This window comes from Copadichromis virginalis, linkage group LG22 (assembly GCF_057382275.1).
Source record: "Copadichromis virginalis isolate Kocher_CV1m ecotype Utaka linkage group LG22, C_Virginalis_male_GT1.1, whole genome shotgun sequence".
Taxonomy (NCBI): Eukaryota; Metazoa; Chordata; class Actinopteri; order Cichliformes; family Cichlidae; genus Copadichromis; species Copadichromis virginalis.
Genome location: NC_140638.1, coordinates 2,766,316 through 2,783,516, shown reverse-complemented (window position 1 = coordinate 2,783,516; position 17,201 = coordinate 2,766,316). Strand labels below are relative to the sequence as shown.

General features: G+C 44.4%; 1 protein-coding gene across 1 annotated transcript in view; it reads right to left on the bottom strand.

Moving 5' to 3' along the window:
• Positions 1–13,143, bottom strand: part of LOC146682385 (venom phosphodiesterase CdcPDE) — a 41,556-nt gene extending 28,413 nt beyond the window's left edge. Inside the window, exons 1-9 of the mRNA XM_085445324.1 lie at positions 12,972–13,143; positions 12,010–12,097; positions 8,049–8,183; positions 7,490–7,615; positions 6,866–6,926; positions 6,313–6,407; positions 5,818–5,897; positions 3,830–3,949; positions 2,434–2,543 (exon numbers count right to left, since the gene is read on the bottom strand). Of these exons, the coding sequence (XP_085301450.1) occupies positions 2,434–2,543; positions 3,830–3,949; positions 5,818–5,897; positions 6,313–6,407; positions 6,866–6,926; positions 7,490–7,615; positions 8,049–8,183; positions 12,010–12,097; positions 12,972–13,016 (860 nt within the window). The 5' untranslated portion in view covers positions 13,017–13,143. The remainder of the gene's footprint in view (positions 1–2,433; positions 2,544–3,829; positions 3,950–5,817; positions 5,898–6,312; positions 6,408–6,865; positions 6,927–7,489; positions 7,616–8,048; positions 8,184–12,009; positions 12,098–12,971) is intronic.
• Between the last annotated feature and the right edge of the window lie 4,058 nt (positions 13,144–17,201).

Sequence of the window (17,201 nt, the reverse complement as noted above, 5' to 3'; positions counted from 1 at the left end):
AGTGATATTGATGTTTTTCTACAGAGAGAGCTAACAGTAGTGATCATCACGGCTGTGTATATTCCACCACTGTAAACACAGAACAGTCCCTCCTGCTGAACACCATTAACGAACAGCCACCCTGGCTGATGCACAATTTTGAAAAACATGCCCGTATCACTGTGAAGTTGACTATCCAAGTTTCCAAATATTTTAATTTCACGAACGTGCTTACAACATTACCAGTGAGCTTTAGCACTTTTGAAACTAGTCGTGTACGTCTGCATCATCAGTGCGTTGACTGCACTGACGCTGGTGGCAGTAACACGTAAGAGGTTTCATTAGTCAGATACTGCAGTTCGCCTCCCATCGGTCTGTTGGTTTTATTAAGTCTTGTTTTTACTCACTGTTTTGGTTTAGTATGTGCTTAGTGAGGTCTTGGTTAAAATACACCTGTTTGCAATAGTAACTGAAAAATTATTTATTGGCCTCAGCAGAGTAGCACACATCATCAAGGACAGCTCCCACACTGGTTTTGACCTGTTAAACTTGCGCTACAGGTGCATCAGCACAGAGACTCAAATACTCAAGAACAGTTTCTTTCCAAAAGCCATAACCACCCTGAACCCACACATGCACTGATGACACAGTTTCACCCCCTAATCTATACACAGACTATACAAACTACCATCACCACTCTGCAATATTTAATTTACCTGCCAAAACCCACACTGTAAACATATAATTGTCATGGTCGGCTGTGTGGCAGGCAGGCAGGAGTGGTGGACCCAAAATGCAGGACTCTTAGGAAACAAGCTTTCAACTGAAAATGCAGCTTTATTGCTGGAACAAAACTTCAACATAAAATAAAACTCACAAAAGCAAACAAAACTCTAAACTGAGATGCAGGAGGACTTGAAATCATGAACACACAGAAAGTGAGGGTGAACAGACGTTAACGACATGACGCTGACACAAAGACACACTGGGCTTAAATACGCTGAGTCATCAAGGAATTAGAGACAGAAGGGGGACACAGCTGGGAGAAATAAGACCTAATGAGACAGGGAGGGCAAAGCCGGAACACTGACATCAGACAGGAACAAGAACCTTCAAAGTAAAACAGGAAACAAAACACACTTTACTAAGACACGGACTAGACGGAGAGAGACAGACTAGACACTGACCAAAGCCTACTAAATAATAATCATAATCAAAACAGTATCACTGATAAATCAAATCATAATCTAGAAAAACACCAAAGCATGAAAAACAGAAAGCTGGGTCAACATGACCCAGAACCGTGACAATAATACTGTTTTTCCCCTGATATTTGTATCGCTGATATTGGATTGGGACTGTTCATATGTATAAAGTACTGCAGAACTGTGCAGCCCGCCCCTTTTCTTCTCCCACGTGTCTGCACTGAGTAGAAGATGCTCTGAATCTCATTGTACAGGTGTATAGTGACAATAAAAGACATTCTATTCTATTCTAATCATGGATTGATGTGAGAGAATGGGGGAATGGTGGTTGCTGTGTGAACCATCATTTCCCACACCGTGACAAAAAAGGCTTCAATGTGGCGACAATCGTCATCCAGAGTGTTGAAAATAGCGGGAAAACATTTCACATGTGATGTTTAACTTAGAGCATGGGCCAATCAGCTCTGACGCCATCTGTTCTCTGGAGCCAAAGTCTCCCAGCCAACCATCCCACGCAGTGATAAAGTACATCGTCCTGCTTGATAAGAGCTCGTGCAACATATCGGAATATTTCCAACACACTGCACATTTACTGATGTTGCTTCATGGACTCCAGTATGTGATTTGGCTCAAAGATCAACTCCCAGGGTTAAATAATCAGATTACATAAAAGCCTAATTATGAATTCACTGTTAAGTTACTGTAAAATACTGAGTGCAACCAGCATGGTGCTGCTGTTTTGATTGGCAGATTTTCCATGGCTTTTAAATCAAACAGTGGGACCTGATGCAATATGATTTAGCTCTGATGTGGTGCGAGCAAGAGAGCTGGGATCACAGTGTAAGACGAGTTACTGCTACTATATTTCTACACAGTTTAAATGTATTTTTTCAGTTGCCTAAGTCTTATATTCATTAACCTACTATGGTATCATTTTGCATTGGCTTCATATACTTAAGTTACTGCACGGTCAAATGGGGTGGCACACCGATTGTCCATGAAATGATCCATTGGGAGTCACAATAGGCCACTGAGGGAGGTTAAAGAGGAGGCGGAACAGCAAAGTGTTTGACATTCAGCTGCTGTTTCTGGAGTAGCGGATGAAAAGTAGACGGGGAATTTTTTACACAGCAAACTTTGAATATCTGTGTCTCAGGGATTTTGTTAACTACTCTCCAGGGGGATGCGAGGCTCTCATGCATCATTCAGTTCTAAAGTGATTTTTTTAAACTAGAAACGATGGTCTCACCCGTCATAAGGTACGTAGATGTCAGGAAAACTGTCGGCGATTTTCACATCCGATCCAGGCCAGAAGAAAGTCCCAGACTTCAGTCCGTGGGACTTTGCTGTGTGCCAAATCTCCAAAAACAAAGAAGACGTATGAGCTTGACTGAAACATGCTCAACGCTGATTCTGAAGTTTCTTTTTAACAACGTTTATAAGAGTTGATATTATTGTTATTAAAGTTACTTGCAGTGTCTCTTTCTACAAGATGCAATGTTTCTACGCTGCTGCACTGACATTAAATGAATGTGCTCTGTGTCCATTTTCAGAAGCAGCATGTCAAAGTGGAATCTTTATTATCAAAACAATGTTAACCATCTTAACCCTCCTGCCATCCTTTAAAAAACTCACACCCATCACCCTAAGGACCATTCTCAGCCACGCCATAAAAAGACCATATATCCATATTTTATTCCACTTTAAATTAGCCAACCTTGTAAAACTACTTCTCCCTGAAATATTCATGTAAAGTTTTAATTATATTTTCGTTGTTTTAACCCTTCAAATCCCAGTGTTATTACATGAGCGCCCTGTGTTATAAGCCCCAAAAACCAAAAAACGAAACTAAATATTTCCACAAAAAACCAGTTGAAGTAATATGTGATTGTCATTATAAGTAGGCCTTTAGATGGACCAAAGATTGGCACCAACATACATTTTGACCTGCCATTATTTTTTTTGCATTTTTTTTGCAATTTAAAAATTAAAACTTCAAGGCCCTGAGTCTTCATTGACATCCAAGAAAAGAAGAAAAAATAAAATCACATGATGATAATTTGGGGTTGAAAAATAGCGTTTATAATGGAAGTCAATGGGCAGAAAATGGTCCCCAGGGTGATGGGTGTGGGGATTTCTGCTGCTCAGCCATTTTAGGCTGATTTAAGGAATTCACACTGGAATATTAACATTGACAGGTAAAAACTATCCTGTGGCAAGTTTGGTTATATTCCACTGAACACAGTGGAAATGGCAGCCATTTAACACATAGCAGTGGCACAAAAAGGTCCCAAGAAGGCAGGAGGGTTAAACCAACAGAGCCATACAAGCTTCTTCCATATTATACAACTGCTGCATGCAGCAATGCAGAGCAGGAATGTGCAAGTGCCCGGGGACTTTTCCTTAGGTGAAACTGTCAGAAGCAAAAAAGCCCAAAACAAAACAAAACAATCCAAAACCAAAAACTTTATTTGGCATTTTTGCATTCGATTACACTGACAGAAATGATCTCAACCTGTAAGATCTTCACTCTCATCTTATTTGCTTTAAAAGGTCACCTTCCCCTTAACGTTTAATTTTTAAATGTAATTTAAATGTAATTTGACCAAAGGTCGCTCAGTTTGTGTGTGTAAATCAAGACTCACAGGTTGTCCAAGGTACCAGTCGGGGTTATTTTTCTCTGGACTGGACAGGGAGAAGGTGGCATCGAACACCGGGTCATACATGGTATTGTCAATCAGACCATTTGACTCTGGGTAGAGACCCTGAGGGAGGAGGAAAAGGAAGGAAGTGAGGAGATAATTAATAATTCAGTTTAACTGAATATATCAATCTTGTATGAAAGCATCCTGCGGGACACTTGAGCATTCTTTGTTTCGTAACAGAGAGGAGTAATCCTTAAGTCTGGGTCATGTGTCTTCATACCACAAGTATGTGCTTTGTATGGACCTTGAAAGGAAACTTCTAGTGCGTGGGAGTCGGGATTCCCTTACGTGATTTCTAAGAAGATGAACGAGCTTGTTTTGAAAGGGAACTCCTTGTAAGAGTTTCAGCAAGAACTGGGTGTGTTTTATCATGTGAGATATGGATCAGGCACGAGGAACTATCTGTGTTCTGTTGTCTACTGTCCCGACTTATTTGCTGCATCGCGAGGGCCTCAGCAGCAGGCTGGTGCAGAAATCCCAGTGACCTTTATCTGGAATCTGAGAGATGAAAACTCCAGGCTATTTCTTGTAACTTTCCTCTCCTTAATGTCAAGTATAATCGTAATAAATGCTTCTATATTTCAGAGAGAATATAGTTTTATTACTATATTCTAGTGATGAACTGGCACTTAAGAAACTCCAACTTGAACTTGAACATGTTTCTTAAACTACACACTATTCTGAGTCAGTACAGAATGTTTTATTACCACAACAGATCACTGTGGCTGTTTTATTCATTTATTAGGTTGAAGGTGTCACAAAGTTGTTTTTATTTTCCCAGCGCCAAGTCACCAAAATCTGCAACTGACCGAGAAGAATGACCCAGATTTGATCCAGAACTTTGTGGTTCTTCCTTTGTTGATGCCCCCGAGCTTTCACAGAAATTGACCCAGTAAAGTTTTTGAGTAATATTGCATAAAAATGACACCAGAACAAGAAATATTGAGGAATAACACAGTGTAGTACAACGCTGGGGAGGGTGTGTGTGGACATGCTCAGGCAGACGTAAATGTGCAGGGTGTGTAAAAAGGAGCCATACACGGTGGTGTTTGTTCGTCACACTTAAATGTTTCAGATCATTTCAGGGTTTTTCTCTGTATCTATGAAGCGTCTTGAGGCGACTTATGTTGTGATTTGGCGCTATATAAATAAAATTGAATTGAATTGAATACCAACAGTAAAATGCGGTGGTGGCAAGGACCCAAATGCAGGAATTGGAGATGACTCAAACTCAAACACAGCTTTTATTTCTGTGAAGGTTCTCAGTCATCCAGGTCATCGTAGTCAAAGGAGCTTGCAAAGAAAAGCGTCTGGACTTCTTTAAGTTGCCTGAAGACGTTTCACCTCTCATCCGAGAAGCTTCTTCAGTTCTACGGTCAAATGGTGGGGAGTCCCAGATTTAAACCCAGTGGGTTTAAACTACTTAAAGAAGTCCAGACGCTTTTCTTTGCAAGCTCCTTTGACCACAGCTTTGATTGCTGAAACTCCAGAGCTCAGGGAATACAAAACTTAGGCATGAACTGAAACTAAATATCACAGAGACCAGGAAACGCTAGAAAACACTTACTCTGGGGGCAGACGTGAAGACAGAAGACAGAGAACAGACAAACGGGCACATGACCAGGGACACAGCTGAATTGAATTACAACAATTCAGCCAACCTTCCTCCACAGCTGTGAAAGAGTCGCTGCCAGGTATCGTAAACGCTTGATTGCAGTTGTTGCTGCTAAGCGTGGCCCAACCAGTTATTAGGTTTAGGGGACAAACTCTTTTCCACTCAGGGCCTTTAATAATAAACATCTTTATTTAAAATCTGCATTTTGTGTTCATGCACGTTATCTACGTCTAACAAACACAAAGATCAAGTTTGTTTACTGTAAAAAAGACGTATTAATGTATGCAGCAGTGTGAGTGCTGTGCGTCTGTACCGTAACAATGGAGTAGTGATTGGGAAAAGTCTTTGTGGGAAATGCGGACTGCATGAATGGAGCTGACGTTCCACACCTTCCTGTGAATAAATAAGGAATGGTGCCAAATTAATTCCTCCATGTGATTTCCTTTTAATATGACCATGTGAGTCATTGCCCTGCCTGCAGGCTGAATAACTTCATTAAGCATAAGATGCAACCCTGAACACACTAATTTATATTTGATAAGCAGGAAATTCAGTGGAAGCTGCCTTTGTGTGAAAGCATTTAAATATGTATCTGTTTTGATAAGATAACTGGGCATGTTTCATCTTAAAGCTTTGATTTCTTATGAATGATGATGTTAGCTTTCAATTTGTCATCAAACAGCCCAAAGGCAGCCTAAAGGCAGGCGATTTATAGACACACGTTTCTTACAATAAACAGACATGTAAGAGGTTTTGTTCATGTATGAGGGTAAGCATGTTTCTTTAAAAACAGAAGGTTGACACTGACTGAGTTTATCCAGGACAGGGATGAGTGCACTCCATGTCTGCAGATACTCTGCCCTGAGGCCATCCAAAGACACAAGGAGCAGCGGCTGCTTAAAGCTGTGAGGAGAGAAAACAACCATCAAACGTAGCAGAAACTCTGAAACATTAAATACTGACATAAACATACCAAGCTGGACAAAAATTGGCTGATTTATGAGTAGGAATACTTTTGTGTGTCCACCACAGATCAGATCATTTCACTCTGCTCACAGCCAAACTGTCTACACACCTTTATAGCTACGCTAGCTTGTGTTGGTTAGCTTGATACTCCCTATCATCCAAAGATTGTAGTTACTTTTACTTTTCTAAATGCAATCTGCGATTATAAGAAATAGCAAGGCCTCATTTAAAATAATAAGAATAATTATAATCGTTGAAAGGCTATGTTACAAATACAGCTGTTTGGAAAGCATGCATGGAGTTGCTCATCAAAGATCATTTCAATCAGTTTTCAATCAATCTTCAGTTTATTGCATTTCCAAAGGGATTATAATATATTTGGTATAAATTCTTACCCTGCGGGACACGTGGGGGTTGACAGGTCATCGCACGTATCTTCAACCCACTGTTTCTCTCCTGCGGCGAGACCATAATGTTTATGTCTCCAGTGACATCTGATGGTACGGGACTTTTGAATACACTTCCTAACGTCTGTTGTTTTTGCCTTTTTTGCTGCAAGCTGTATGTATAAGCTGGCAGAATAAGTGCACGTAGGGTTCTAGAGATGTAATGAGAGAAAATTCCCTCTAAATGCTGCTAAATGTTTTCCTTAGATAAATATCTGTGGGTTAGGGTTTAAACTAGAAAGCAATTGTTTACAAGAAAAGCTACAGAACTGGGTCAGCTTTAATGCGCTGTATATACCCCTGCTTTCAAACTCTTACACCACTCCAGTTAAGAGGTCCTTAAGATGAACCACGTATACAGAGGGGTTTACACTGAGGGAGCCACTCATACCCTAAGAGGAAATTCTAACAATAAACCAGTTTTAGAAATCGCCTTCTCTCATCAAGCTTCTCTGTTTATTCACAGTAAGATCTACAAGTGTTTCTCATGGCTAAACAGGTCTCCTGAAACGTTACTGGCTTTTACAGATTTCTTTTGTGTCTGCACCCTGTGCGATGTCCCTGCAGCCTCACCGTGGCAGATGTGTTTGTAGTTGGTGCAGCAGTCTCCAGCAGAAAGACAGTCATCTGAACAGTGGCACCTGCTCTGCGTCAGCCTCTTCTCGCCACAGCGCACGTTTGTGCATTCCCACTGCTCAGCTGAAGGAAACGGTCATGGAGTTAAGTACAGAAGTACACTCAGTTCAGCTGGTGAGCAGTGAAGGACGTGTAAGTAAATGGTAAAAATGGTAAATGGCCTGCATTTGCATAGCGCTTTACTAGTCCCTAAGGACCCCAAAGCGCTTCACACTACATTCAGTCATTCACCCATTCACACACACATTCACACACTGGCGATGGCAGCTACATTGTAGCCACAGCTGCCCTGGGGCGCACTGACAGAGGCGAGGCTGCCGGACACTGGCGTCATCGGGCCCTCTGACCACCACCAGTAGGCAAACATGGGGTTAGTATCTTGCCCAAGGATATTTGGCAGCCAGGAGGCAGCCTGGGATCGAACCACCGACCTTCTGATTAGTGGCTGACCTGCTCTGCCACCTGAGCTACAGCCAAGTCACAAACAAAGTCTCACTAGGAGCAGTGCAGATGTCATAGTGGTCAAAGCAGCAGCTGTTGGCGGCGACGCAGTTTTCATCACATCTGCAGCCAGGTTTCTCGTTGTCAAAAGGCTCATAACATCTATTCCTGCAGGATGTGAGGGGCGTGACTGCAACAGAGACAAAACAGGAGCGGAGAGTTAGTCGATTAATGAAGATGAAAAGAGACATTTAAGGAAACAAGAGAGCTGCAAAAACAAAAAAACTGATAACCTGAACTTTATAAAGGAGAAGACGTTATGTTCTTCTTCTTCATTCAAAACAAACGGAACATTTTCAGATCTTAAACTGGTGACTCATCATTACAAAAACAACCAAGGGAAGGATTTCCCATCATGGCTTTCTTGTACTCAGACATATAATGAGCTCAATGTACTGAAGATTTTCCACCACAGTACGGGAAGAACATCTGTCTACATGTAAGTAATCTGTAATCTGTCCTGACAGCAATGACACTCTGGATCTAATAAGCACTGTGAAGTGCCTCAGCAGTGCTCATCTATGCAGTCATGAAATAACTGAGTCCCACCTTAAATTAGCAGCTGAGGCTGCATAACCACAGTGAAAATGGATGAGACAGGAGCCAGACAAATTCCACCAAAGCAAATGAAACGTGGTCTCTTCTCTTCACATTTCATGTGAAATTTCAGACAAGTCGATGCTAGGTTTTCACAGCACAGTGACGCCTATAAGCTGCTAGACAGCTCTTTCTTTGCACGCAGTTCTGGCCTTTAAATCTGGGAATACACAGGCAACACTTCTTCACGTCCTCCAGGATTACGATAAGTAATGTTTGCAAATATAACAGCTTCTTTCTTGAAATTTGTCGCCTTACATCAGGTGATTATTATAACCTCAATACACTGAGATGTTAGCATTAATAATCCCCACCCTGTCATCCAATGGACGTGAGATCTCAATGTGACTCACATATTTTAATAGAGGGACTTATTTTTGCATAATTGGACCATTTTCCCTTCAGCTTCCAGATTGTCCTTTCAGTAAGTTAAGCTTTCCATCTGTTCTTGTCTCTACTTGTTTCTTGCAAGTCTTGCTGATTTTCACATGAGAAACTTGATTTCCTGATCATTTGAGTCAGTTTATTCACATGCTGATGAGTATTAAAGCTTGAAAAACAGTGAAACAGTCACATGCACCAGATTGGTCATGGATTTGGCCTACTGTTTTTCTTTAGACCTTTGTTTTTTTGCGAAGCTTTTGCTTTTTTCTGCATTTCTGTGGGATTTGGAAATTGACATCAGGTGAGATATGAGATGAGATATACTCATGTGTCACATTGTCAGCTGTACAGTTTACTTGTGACACTAAATGTGATTTCTATTAGACATCAAGACAAAAACTTCCCGCACATGACAAATGGAAATAGTGCTGCTCTCTGCAGGGTAGGGGAAGCGTCCAGTGAAACTATTTGAGTATTTTGGCTGTGTTCTTGGATTTTAGCCATGCTGGTATGCAACAATGCACATTTAATACAAAACAACCACAGTCCTATCAACCTGTGTGGTTCATTTGATACTCTTGCATTGTTTATTGTGAATTATGATCACTTTTGGAACACTAATGCATCCTCCAGTGCTTATAAAAGGCTGTGTATGTGTTTCCAGGCCCGGATCTATGATGCTGTTTCTGGTCGGCTGCTAGATGGTTTGAGCTCCTAGAGACATTTCTAGGTTTCTGGTTTCTACAGGCTTAAAAACAGCAGTGCCCCTGCTCCCCTGCTTATTCTGTTATGTAACCAAAAATCTTTTTGTGCGGGTGAAAAAGAATATTGGCTGGATTCACCACCGGTAACATTTCCCGGCAGCCAAGTCATTCGGAAAAGAAGTGTTACAATGTACAGACTAAAACTCTGACCCTGAGGAAACAGCCTGGTGTTTTTAATGGAGAGCACCTTCTCTGACAAAGGCACAGAACCGAGTGTAACATGACTGACATTAGTCTTTAGGCTTCAGCATTTCTGTCTGTAAAGCTTTCAGCATTTCAACATTCAGACCAGAATGTTTGTTGACAGGTGAACACTTCAGTTCATCTTTCATCTTCGTTTCTAAAGCTTATTCGACCGTTAGAAGTACAATCAGGTACTATTCAATTCAATTTTATTTATATAGCGCCAAATCACAACAAAAGTCGCCTCAAGGCGCTTCATAAATGTCAAAGTTGCTCCACCCTTTAATAAATGTTCACTTGACCTTTAAGTAATTGAGATTTGTGGAAAAGACACAAAATAAGTCACCGCCAGGTCTTCAGTGGTAAAAATGAACTTTAAACAGGAAAATTGTGAATTAATTCTGGTAAAATTAATTCTGGTTACTTTGTATCAATAGGTAACTTCACATCTGAGCAGACAAGTATCACATGTGGAGTTCCCCAAGGTTCCATCTTGGGACCCCTTCTGTTTAACATCTACATGCTCCCACTGGCACAGATTATAAACAACAACAAAATAAACTATCACAGCTATGCAGATGACACACAAATATATATCACAATGTCACCAGGAGACCGAGGCCCTGTACAGGCTCTTGGTAAATGCATTGAGGAAATCAATGACTGGTTGTGCCACAATTTTCTCCAGCTAAACAAAAACAAAACTGAGGTAATAGTCTTTGGCGCCAAAGAAAAACGATTACAGGTCACCAGAGAACTTCAATCTATACATCTAAAAACCACAAACCAGGTGAGAAATTTGGGTGTAGTGATGGATGCAGACCTAAACTTAGAAAAACACATTAAGACAATAACAAAGTCAGCTTACTATCACCTCAAGAATATATCAAGGATAAAAGATCTGATGTCTCAACAGGACCTGGAAAAACTAGTCCATGCATTCATCTTTAGTAGGCTTGATTACTGTAACAGCATCTTTACAGGTCTACCTAAAAAATCAGTCAGACAACTACAGCTCATTCAGAACTCTGCTGCTCGAGTCCTCACTAAGACTAAAAAAGTGGACCACATCAGTCCAGCTCTGAGGTCCTTACACTGGCTGCCTGTCCGTCAGAGGATAGACTTTAAAGTTCTGATGCTGGCCTATAAAGCTCTGAATGGTTTAGGACCAAAATACATCAGTGACCTCCTGACCCAGTATGAACCATCCAGATCCCTCAGGTCATCTGGATCCGGTCTTTTATCAGTTCCCAGAGTCAGAACCAGACACGGAGAAGCTGCATTCAGCTTTTATGCTCCTTATATCTGGAACAAACTCCCAGAAAGCCTCAGATCAGCTGAAACACTCAGTTTATTTAAATCCAGGTTGAAGACTCACCTGTTCTCAGCTGCATTTGAATAAAGCACCAAATCCACACTTTAAGCTTAAATTTCAAAACTTACATTTAACTACTGATTTTATCTACTGCTCTGATTTTATCTGTTTTGATTTTATATACTGTTGTTTGTTTGTTTGTTTGTTTGTTTGTTAATTAGTTAGTTAGTTTATTTGCTTGTTTTAATCAATTTTAAATCATGCTTTTTATTTGTTCTTGTTTCTAATGTCTCTGTAAAGCACTTTGAATCACCTTGTTGTTGAATTGTGCTATACAAATAAACTTGCCTTGCCTTGCCTTGCCTAAAAGCAAAAAATAACAACTTAATGAGTTGTGAGGAATAGAAATCCCTTTTTCATCCACAGGAAAACATTTGTAGGAGGACATTCTCCTTTTTAAATGACGTTTTTAAAATGAGTGGAGGAAGTTAATTCTCTCTGACATGAGATGCTGATTTGGTGCCTGACTCACTCTGACGGTTCTAAATGAACCTAAATCGTCAGCATACGCTCACCCGAGTCATGACGATGAAGCCATATGGGAAAATAATGCAATTTATTAAGAAAGTATTTGTTGTATATAAGTGTTTGAAGTTTCTGAGCCTGCAGAGACACGTTTGCGTGTTTGTGTGTGTGGCTGTTTGTGAATGTACCTTGGTTTTGACATCTCTGCAAATCCAGTCCGAGACCGAGTCCAAGGCCAAGGATTAGAGTCACAATCGACACAGCCAAGACACCAATCTGTGCGACACAAATGCAAACATGAAGCGAACCTAGCAACAAATCCTTTCTTATGAAGTCAAACACAACCAAAAGCACAGAACGGTCAGGCTCTATCGGTGAGTGGAAACACGTTCTCCAGTTTGTTGTTGCCAAACGAGTTGTAAAATAAGCAGCAAAGGACTTAATGACAGAAACGAGAGTGCAACAGAAACTTATACAGCTGCAGTTCACTGTGGTGTTTTTTTATTACCTTCTACTTACAAGATGCCACTGCAGTTTCTTCTTTATGACGGAAAAGTAGCAGTTTATTTTATAGGTGCTCTTATCAGCTGCATTTAGTCAGTGCCTTAGAGCAACCAGTTTATAACATTAAATTGAGGAGACGTGCAGTTTTACAGACTATGGCTTCTGGACTGATTGTTGGAATAATTACCATCAATCAGACTTGTATTCATTATTTCACGCTGACTTTACACAGGGGTGTTTATCATCAGGTGAACAGCTGGATCTCATAATCGCCCATTCAACGCTTTCCCAGACGATACGTGTGCGCAAATGTCTGGAAATTGTTGTAATCTTCTCGACAAACATGTGTGATAGGAACAACTGCTTGTTATTGTTCAGTTAGTCACGTATGAAGTTGTGACAGGTTTTTGGGTAGATGCCTGTTTAATGCAAGCTTTGGAAATGTTTAAATGTTGACATAGAGCAGAGCACACGTTTAAAATCAGGCTGATCGGAGGCCTGCTCGCTGGTGTCATTCCAGCCATTGGTAAGAATTCATTATCATAAACTTTCATTTACATTTTGAGTAAAAATGACACAAAGGCCTTCAATGTGTCTCGTTAAATTCTCCAGTTACCACATAATTAAAACAAAAATCTGTACTCACTATGATCTTCTTCTTGTTTCTCTTTGCTTCGCTTATCCAATCCATAGCTACTCGAATATGTCTCTTACTGCACGGAGACAGAGAGACGTCCGGCAGACGTACACAAAGAGACGCACGTTACTTTATGCGGATAAAAGAAAGATATCTTTGCAGTGACCTCTGGACCAAGTACAAGAACTGGGCAAGCAAATGATTGTCAGAATGAAAAGATAACCTCGTGTTCATGCGTTTTTCCTTTGTGGAGCCACAGCTGCTGCTCCTTTGCTCACATTTTAAAACTTACTGGAGTGCCTGCGAGGTACAAAGATAAAGCCACGGAGTAAAGATCAGAATCGAGATGCAAACCTTCAGTGTCAGGCCTTTTGATTTCTCTTGTCATCAATGATTGATAACAGCTTGAAACAATTTATTGGTTTATTGAATTAAAATTAATTACTACTTTTACAACTACAGCTGTTAATGGACTTTTAAAGACGTTTGTAATGATGTGAAATGCTGACTCACATTTCGCCGACAGTTTTATCAAAGCACGTACCTGAGCGCACGCAAACCTTGAAACTTTTATTTTTTGTGAAGTAATTTTCACAAAGTAAACATTTCCGATCCGAACATTGTCATATAGGATGTCTTCCCATTTCTAACAGTGCATAACCTTTGCCTTTTAAGGCCTTTAAAATAAAACCAAAGCTCTTTCGTTGAAATCTAAAACCAGTTAAACTAGTGACAAAAGAACACACGAGGCTTCTGCAGAAAGGTCAAATATAATGAGACGCTGTCACGGCTGCCGAGGCGAGCCGTGTGGATTTAGAAGGAGGACCCAAGATGCAGGCAGTGGATGAGATACCGGTGGTTTTATTTACAGAGGTGTAGTGGCAAACAAACAGTGGGGCATAACAAACAACTAAAGACACCTAAACTGGGAGAACTAAAATAACAGACCTGGGAGCATATGACAACGGATGATGAATAGCAGAGAGACGCAGACGAGGAACAGGACTCCGTGGAACACAGGGTAACAGACTGACACAGAGTTACACAGACTGACACGGAGGAACACAGACGAACCGGCAACAGGCAGGAGAACACACAGGGCTTAAATACACACACCAGTAATCAGGGGATGAGAGACAGGAGGGCAACACAGCTGGGAGGAATCTGGGCTGACGGGACAGGGGAAACGTAAACTGAACACTCACATACGACGCGGACCTTCACAATAAAACAGGAAACTCAGATACATGGAACCAGACAAGACATTGAACTAAACAGACAGATTCAGATGCAGACTCAGAGGCAGATCGAAAATATAACACAGAACTCAAACAATAATAATCATCATCATCATCATCATCATCATAAACTAGAAAATGATAACTAAAAGCGCTGGGTCACCGACCCAGGACCATGACAGTACCCCCCCCCCCCCCTCAAGGGCTGGCTCCAGACAGCCCAGCAGAAACACAAAAACGGACCAAAACCAAAAAAGAAAAACACCCGACCAGGGTGGGCGGAGGGGGCCCAGGACGGAGGGACAGAGTCCAAAAAGGCCCAGATGGTCAAGTTCAGGAGGCCGACCATGCGAACGGCAGCGGGGCCGGTCCCGATGCCGGCCACGCAGTAGGCAGCAGCGTGGAAACAGTTCTGGGGGCCGACCGTGCGGACGGCAACAGCGGCGTGGAAACAGTTCTGGGGGCCGACCGTGCGGACGGCAACAGCGGCGTGGAAACAAGTCCAGAGGCCGGCCACGTGGAAGGCAGTGGCGGCGTTCAGGAGGGCGTCCACGGTGGCGGAGATGCCCAACAGGCGGCCAGGCAGATGACCGACGATGTGGAGGTGGTAGTAGGGGACCTGAAGGCTGCGTGGCCCCTGCAGCCCCAGGTGAAGCGGAGGCTGGACCAGACGAGGCGGAAGCTGATGCGGAGGCTGGACCAGACGAGGCGGAAGCTGATGCGGAGGCTGAAGCCGGGCCAGGCGAAGCAGCTGATGCGGAGGCTGAAGCCGGGCCAGGCGAAGCAGCTGATGCGGAGGCTGGACCAGACGAGGATGAAGACACAGAGGCTGGACCAGACGAGGATGAAGACACAGAGGCTGGACCAGACGAGGATGAAGACACAGAGGCTGGACCAGACGAGGATGAAGACACAGAGGCTGGACCAGACGAGGATGATGAAGCAGAGGCTGGACCAGACGAGGAGGATGAAGCAGAGGCTGGACCAGACGAGGAGGATGAAGCAGAGGCTGGACCAGACGAGGAGGATGAAGCAGAGGCTGGACCAGACGAGGAGGATGAAGCAGAGGCTGGACCAGACGGGGCTGAAGCAGAGGCTGGACCAGACGGGGCTGAAGCAGAGGCTGGACCAGACGGGGCTGAAGCAGAGGCTGGACCAGACGGGGCTGAAGCAGAAGCGGAGGCCGGACCAGGCAAAGCAGCTGATGAGGATGCTGAAGCTGGACCAGGCAAAGCAGCTGATGAGGATGCTGAAGCTGGACCAGGCAAAGCAGCTGATGAGGATGCTGAAGCTGGACCAGGCAAAGCAGCTGATGAGGAAGCTGAAGAGGAGGCCACTGCAGGTGATGCGGAGGCTGGACCAGGCGAGGATGAAGACACGGAGGCTGGACCAGGCGAGGATGAAGCAGTGGCTGGACCAGGTGAAGCGGATGAAGCCGAAGCATGCGCTGGACCAGGCGACGCTGAGGATGCTGAATCCGGACCAGGCGACGGCGTGGAGGATGCAGCAGAGGCCGGGCCAGGCAACGGCGTGGAGGATGCAGACGGAGGCGCTGCAGCAGATGGCGGCATGGATGAAACTGCTGCTGCAAGCGTGGATGAGGCTGCTGGTGGAGCAGCTGGTGGCTGGATGGGCTCCTCGGGCCCCCCAGCTGACAAGAAAGGAGGCTGGACGGGCTCCTCGGGCCCCCCAGCTGACGAGGCAGATGGCTGGATGGGCTCCTCGGGCCCCCCAGCAAAAACAGTCTCAGAACCAGTGGGCACTGGAGCCCCTGGCACACACAGAACAGAACCAGCAGGTGCGGAGACCTCTGGCAGGAACGCAACAGGACCAGCAGGCGCGGGGGCCTCTGGCAGGAACGCAACAGGACCAGCAGGCGCGGGGGCCTCTGGCAGGAACGCAACAGGACCAGCAGGCGCGGGGGCCTCTGGCAGGAACGCAACAGGACCAGCAGGCACACGGGCCTCTGGCAGGGACAGAACAGGACCAGCAGGCACACGGGCCTCTGGCAGGAACGCAACAGGACCAGCAGGCACACGGGCCTCTGGCAGGGACAGAACAGGACCAGCAGGCACACGGGCCTCTGGCAAACACATAGCGGCCTGCAGCTGCGCAGAGCATTGACCCTGCTCAGACAGCGACAGCTCTGTGCAGTCCTCAGCTGGCTTCTTAAACTCCAGGGGTCCAGAGTCTGATGGGGGCTGAAACCCAGCCTCTGGGGAGGCCCTGGAGTGCATCTCAGTCTCAGAACTGGCCAGCCTTTGAGGAATGTTGACATTGTTCTTGGGTTTGTCTCTCTGCTTAGAGTACGGAGTTGTTGAACTGTCCGTTATGGGTTGGACTGACATGGCTTGCTGTACAGGAGGAGTAGGTGAAGGTGATGGCTGAACAGGTGGTGGAGCAACTGACACAGGATGCAGGGCTGGTGACTGCTGAACAGGAGGCTGAACTGAGGATAAAGCTAATGATTCTTCTGCTAACCGGGCTACTGACTGGGCCATGGATTGTAACAGGGTTTGTAATAAGTCTGGCTGTGACTGTAATTGAGCTATGGATTGTGAGGCTGAATGTGGCGGAGGTGGCGACTGGGCTTCCGGCCGGGCGGCTAACTGAGCTTCCGGCCGGGCGGCTAACTGAGCTTCCGGCCGGGCGGCTAACTGAGCTACCTGCTGGGCAGCTGGCTCAACAAACACAGCCCCGGAATAAACAGTCATTCGAGCTGGCGAAACAGACGGAGTGTCTTTTCCACTCACCACAGCCGGCAGTTCCGAAGTCCTACTCTCCGGCTGTGGGGCGACGCGCCGACGGCGCGATCGTCGCTTCCTCCCGGGCAAAACCTTCACCGCCGGGCCGGGCAAAACCTTCACCGCCGGGCCGGGCAAAACCTTCACCGCCGGGCCGGGCAAAACCTTCACCGCCGGGCCGGGCAAAACCTTCACCGCCAGGCTGGGTTGGGAAGCGGTAACGGCTGGAGGGCGAAGGTGCAGCTCATGAAGGAGGA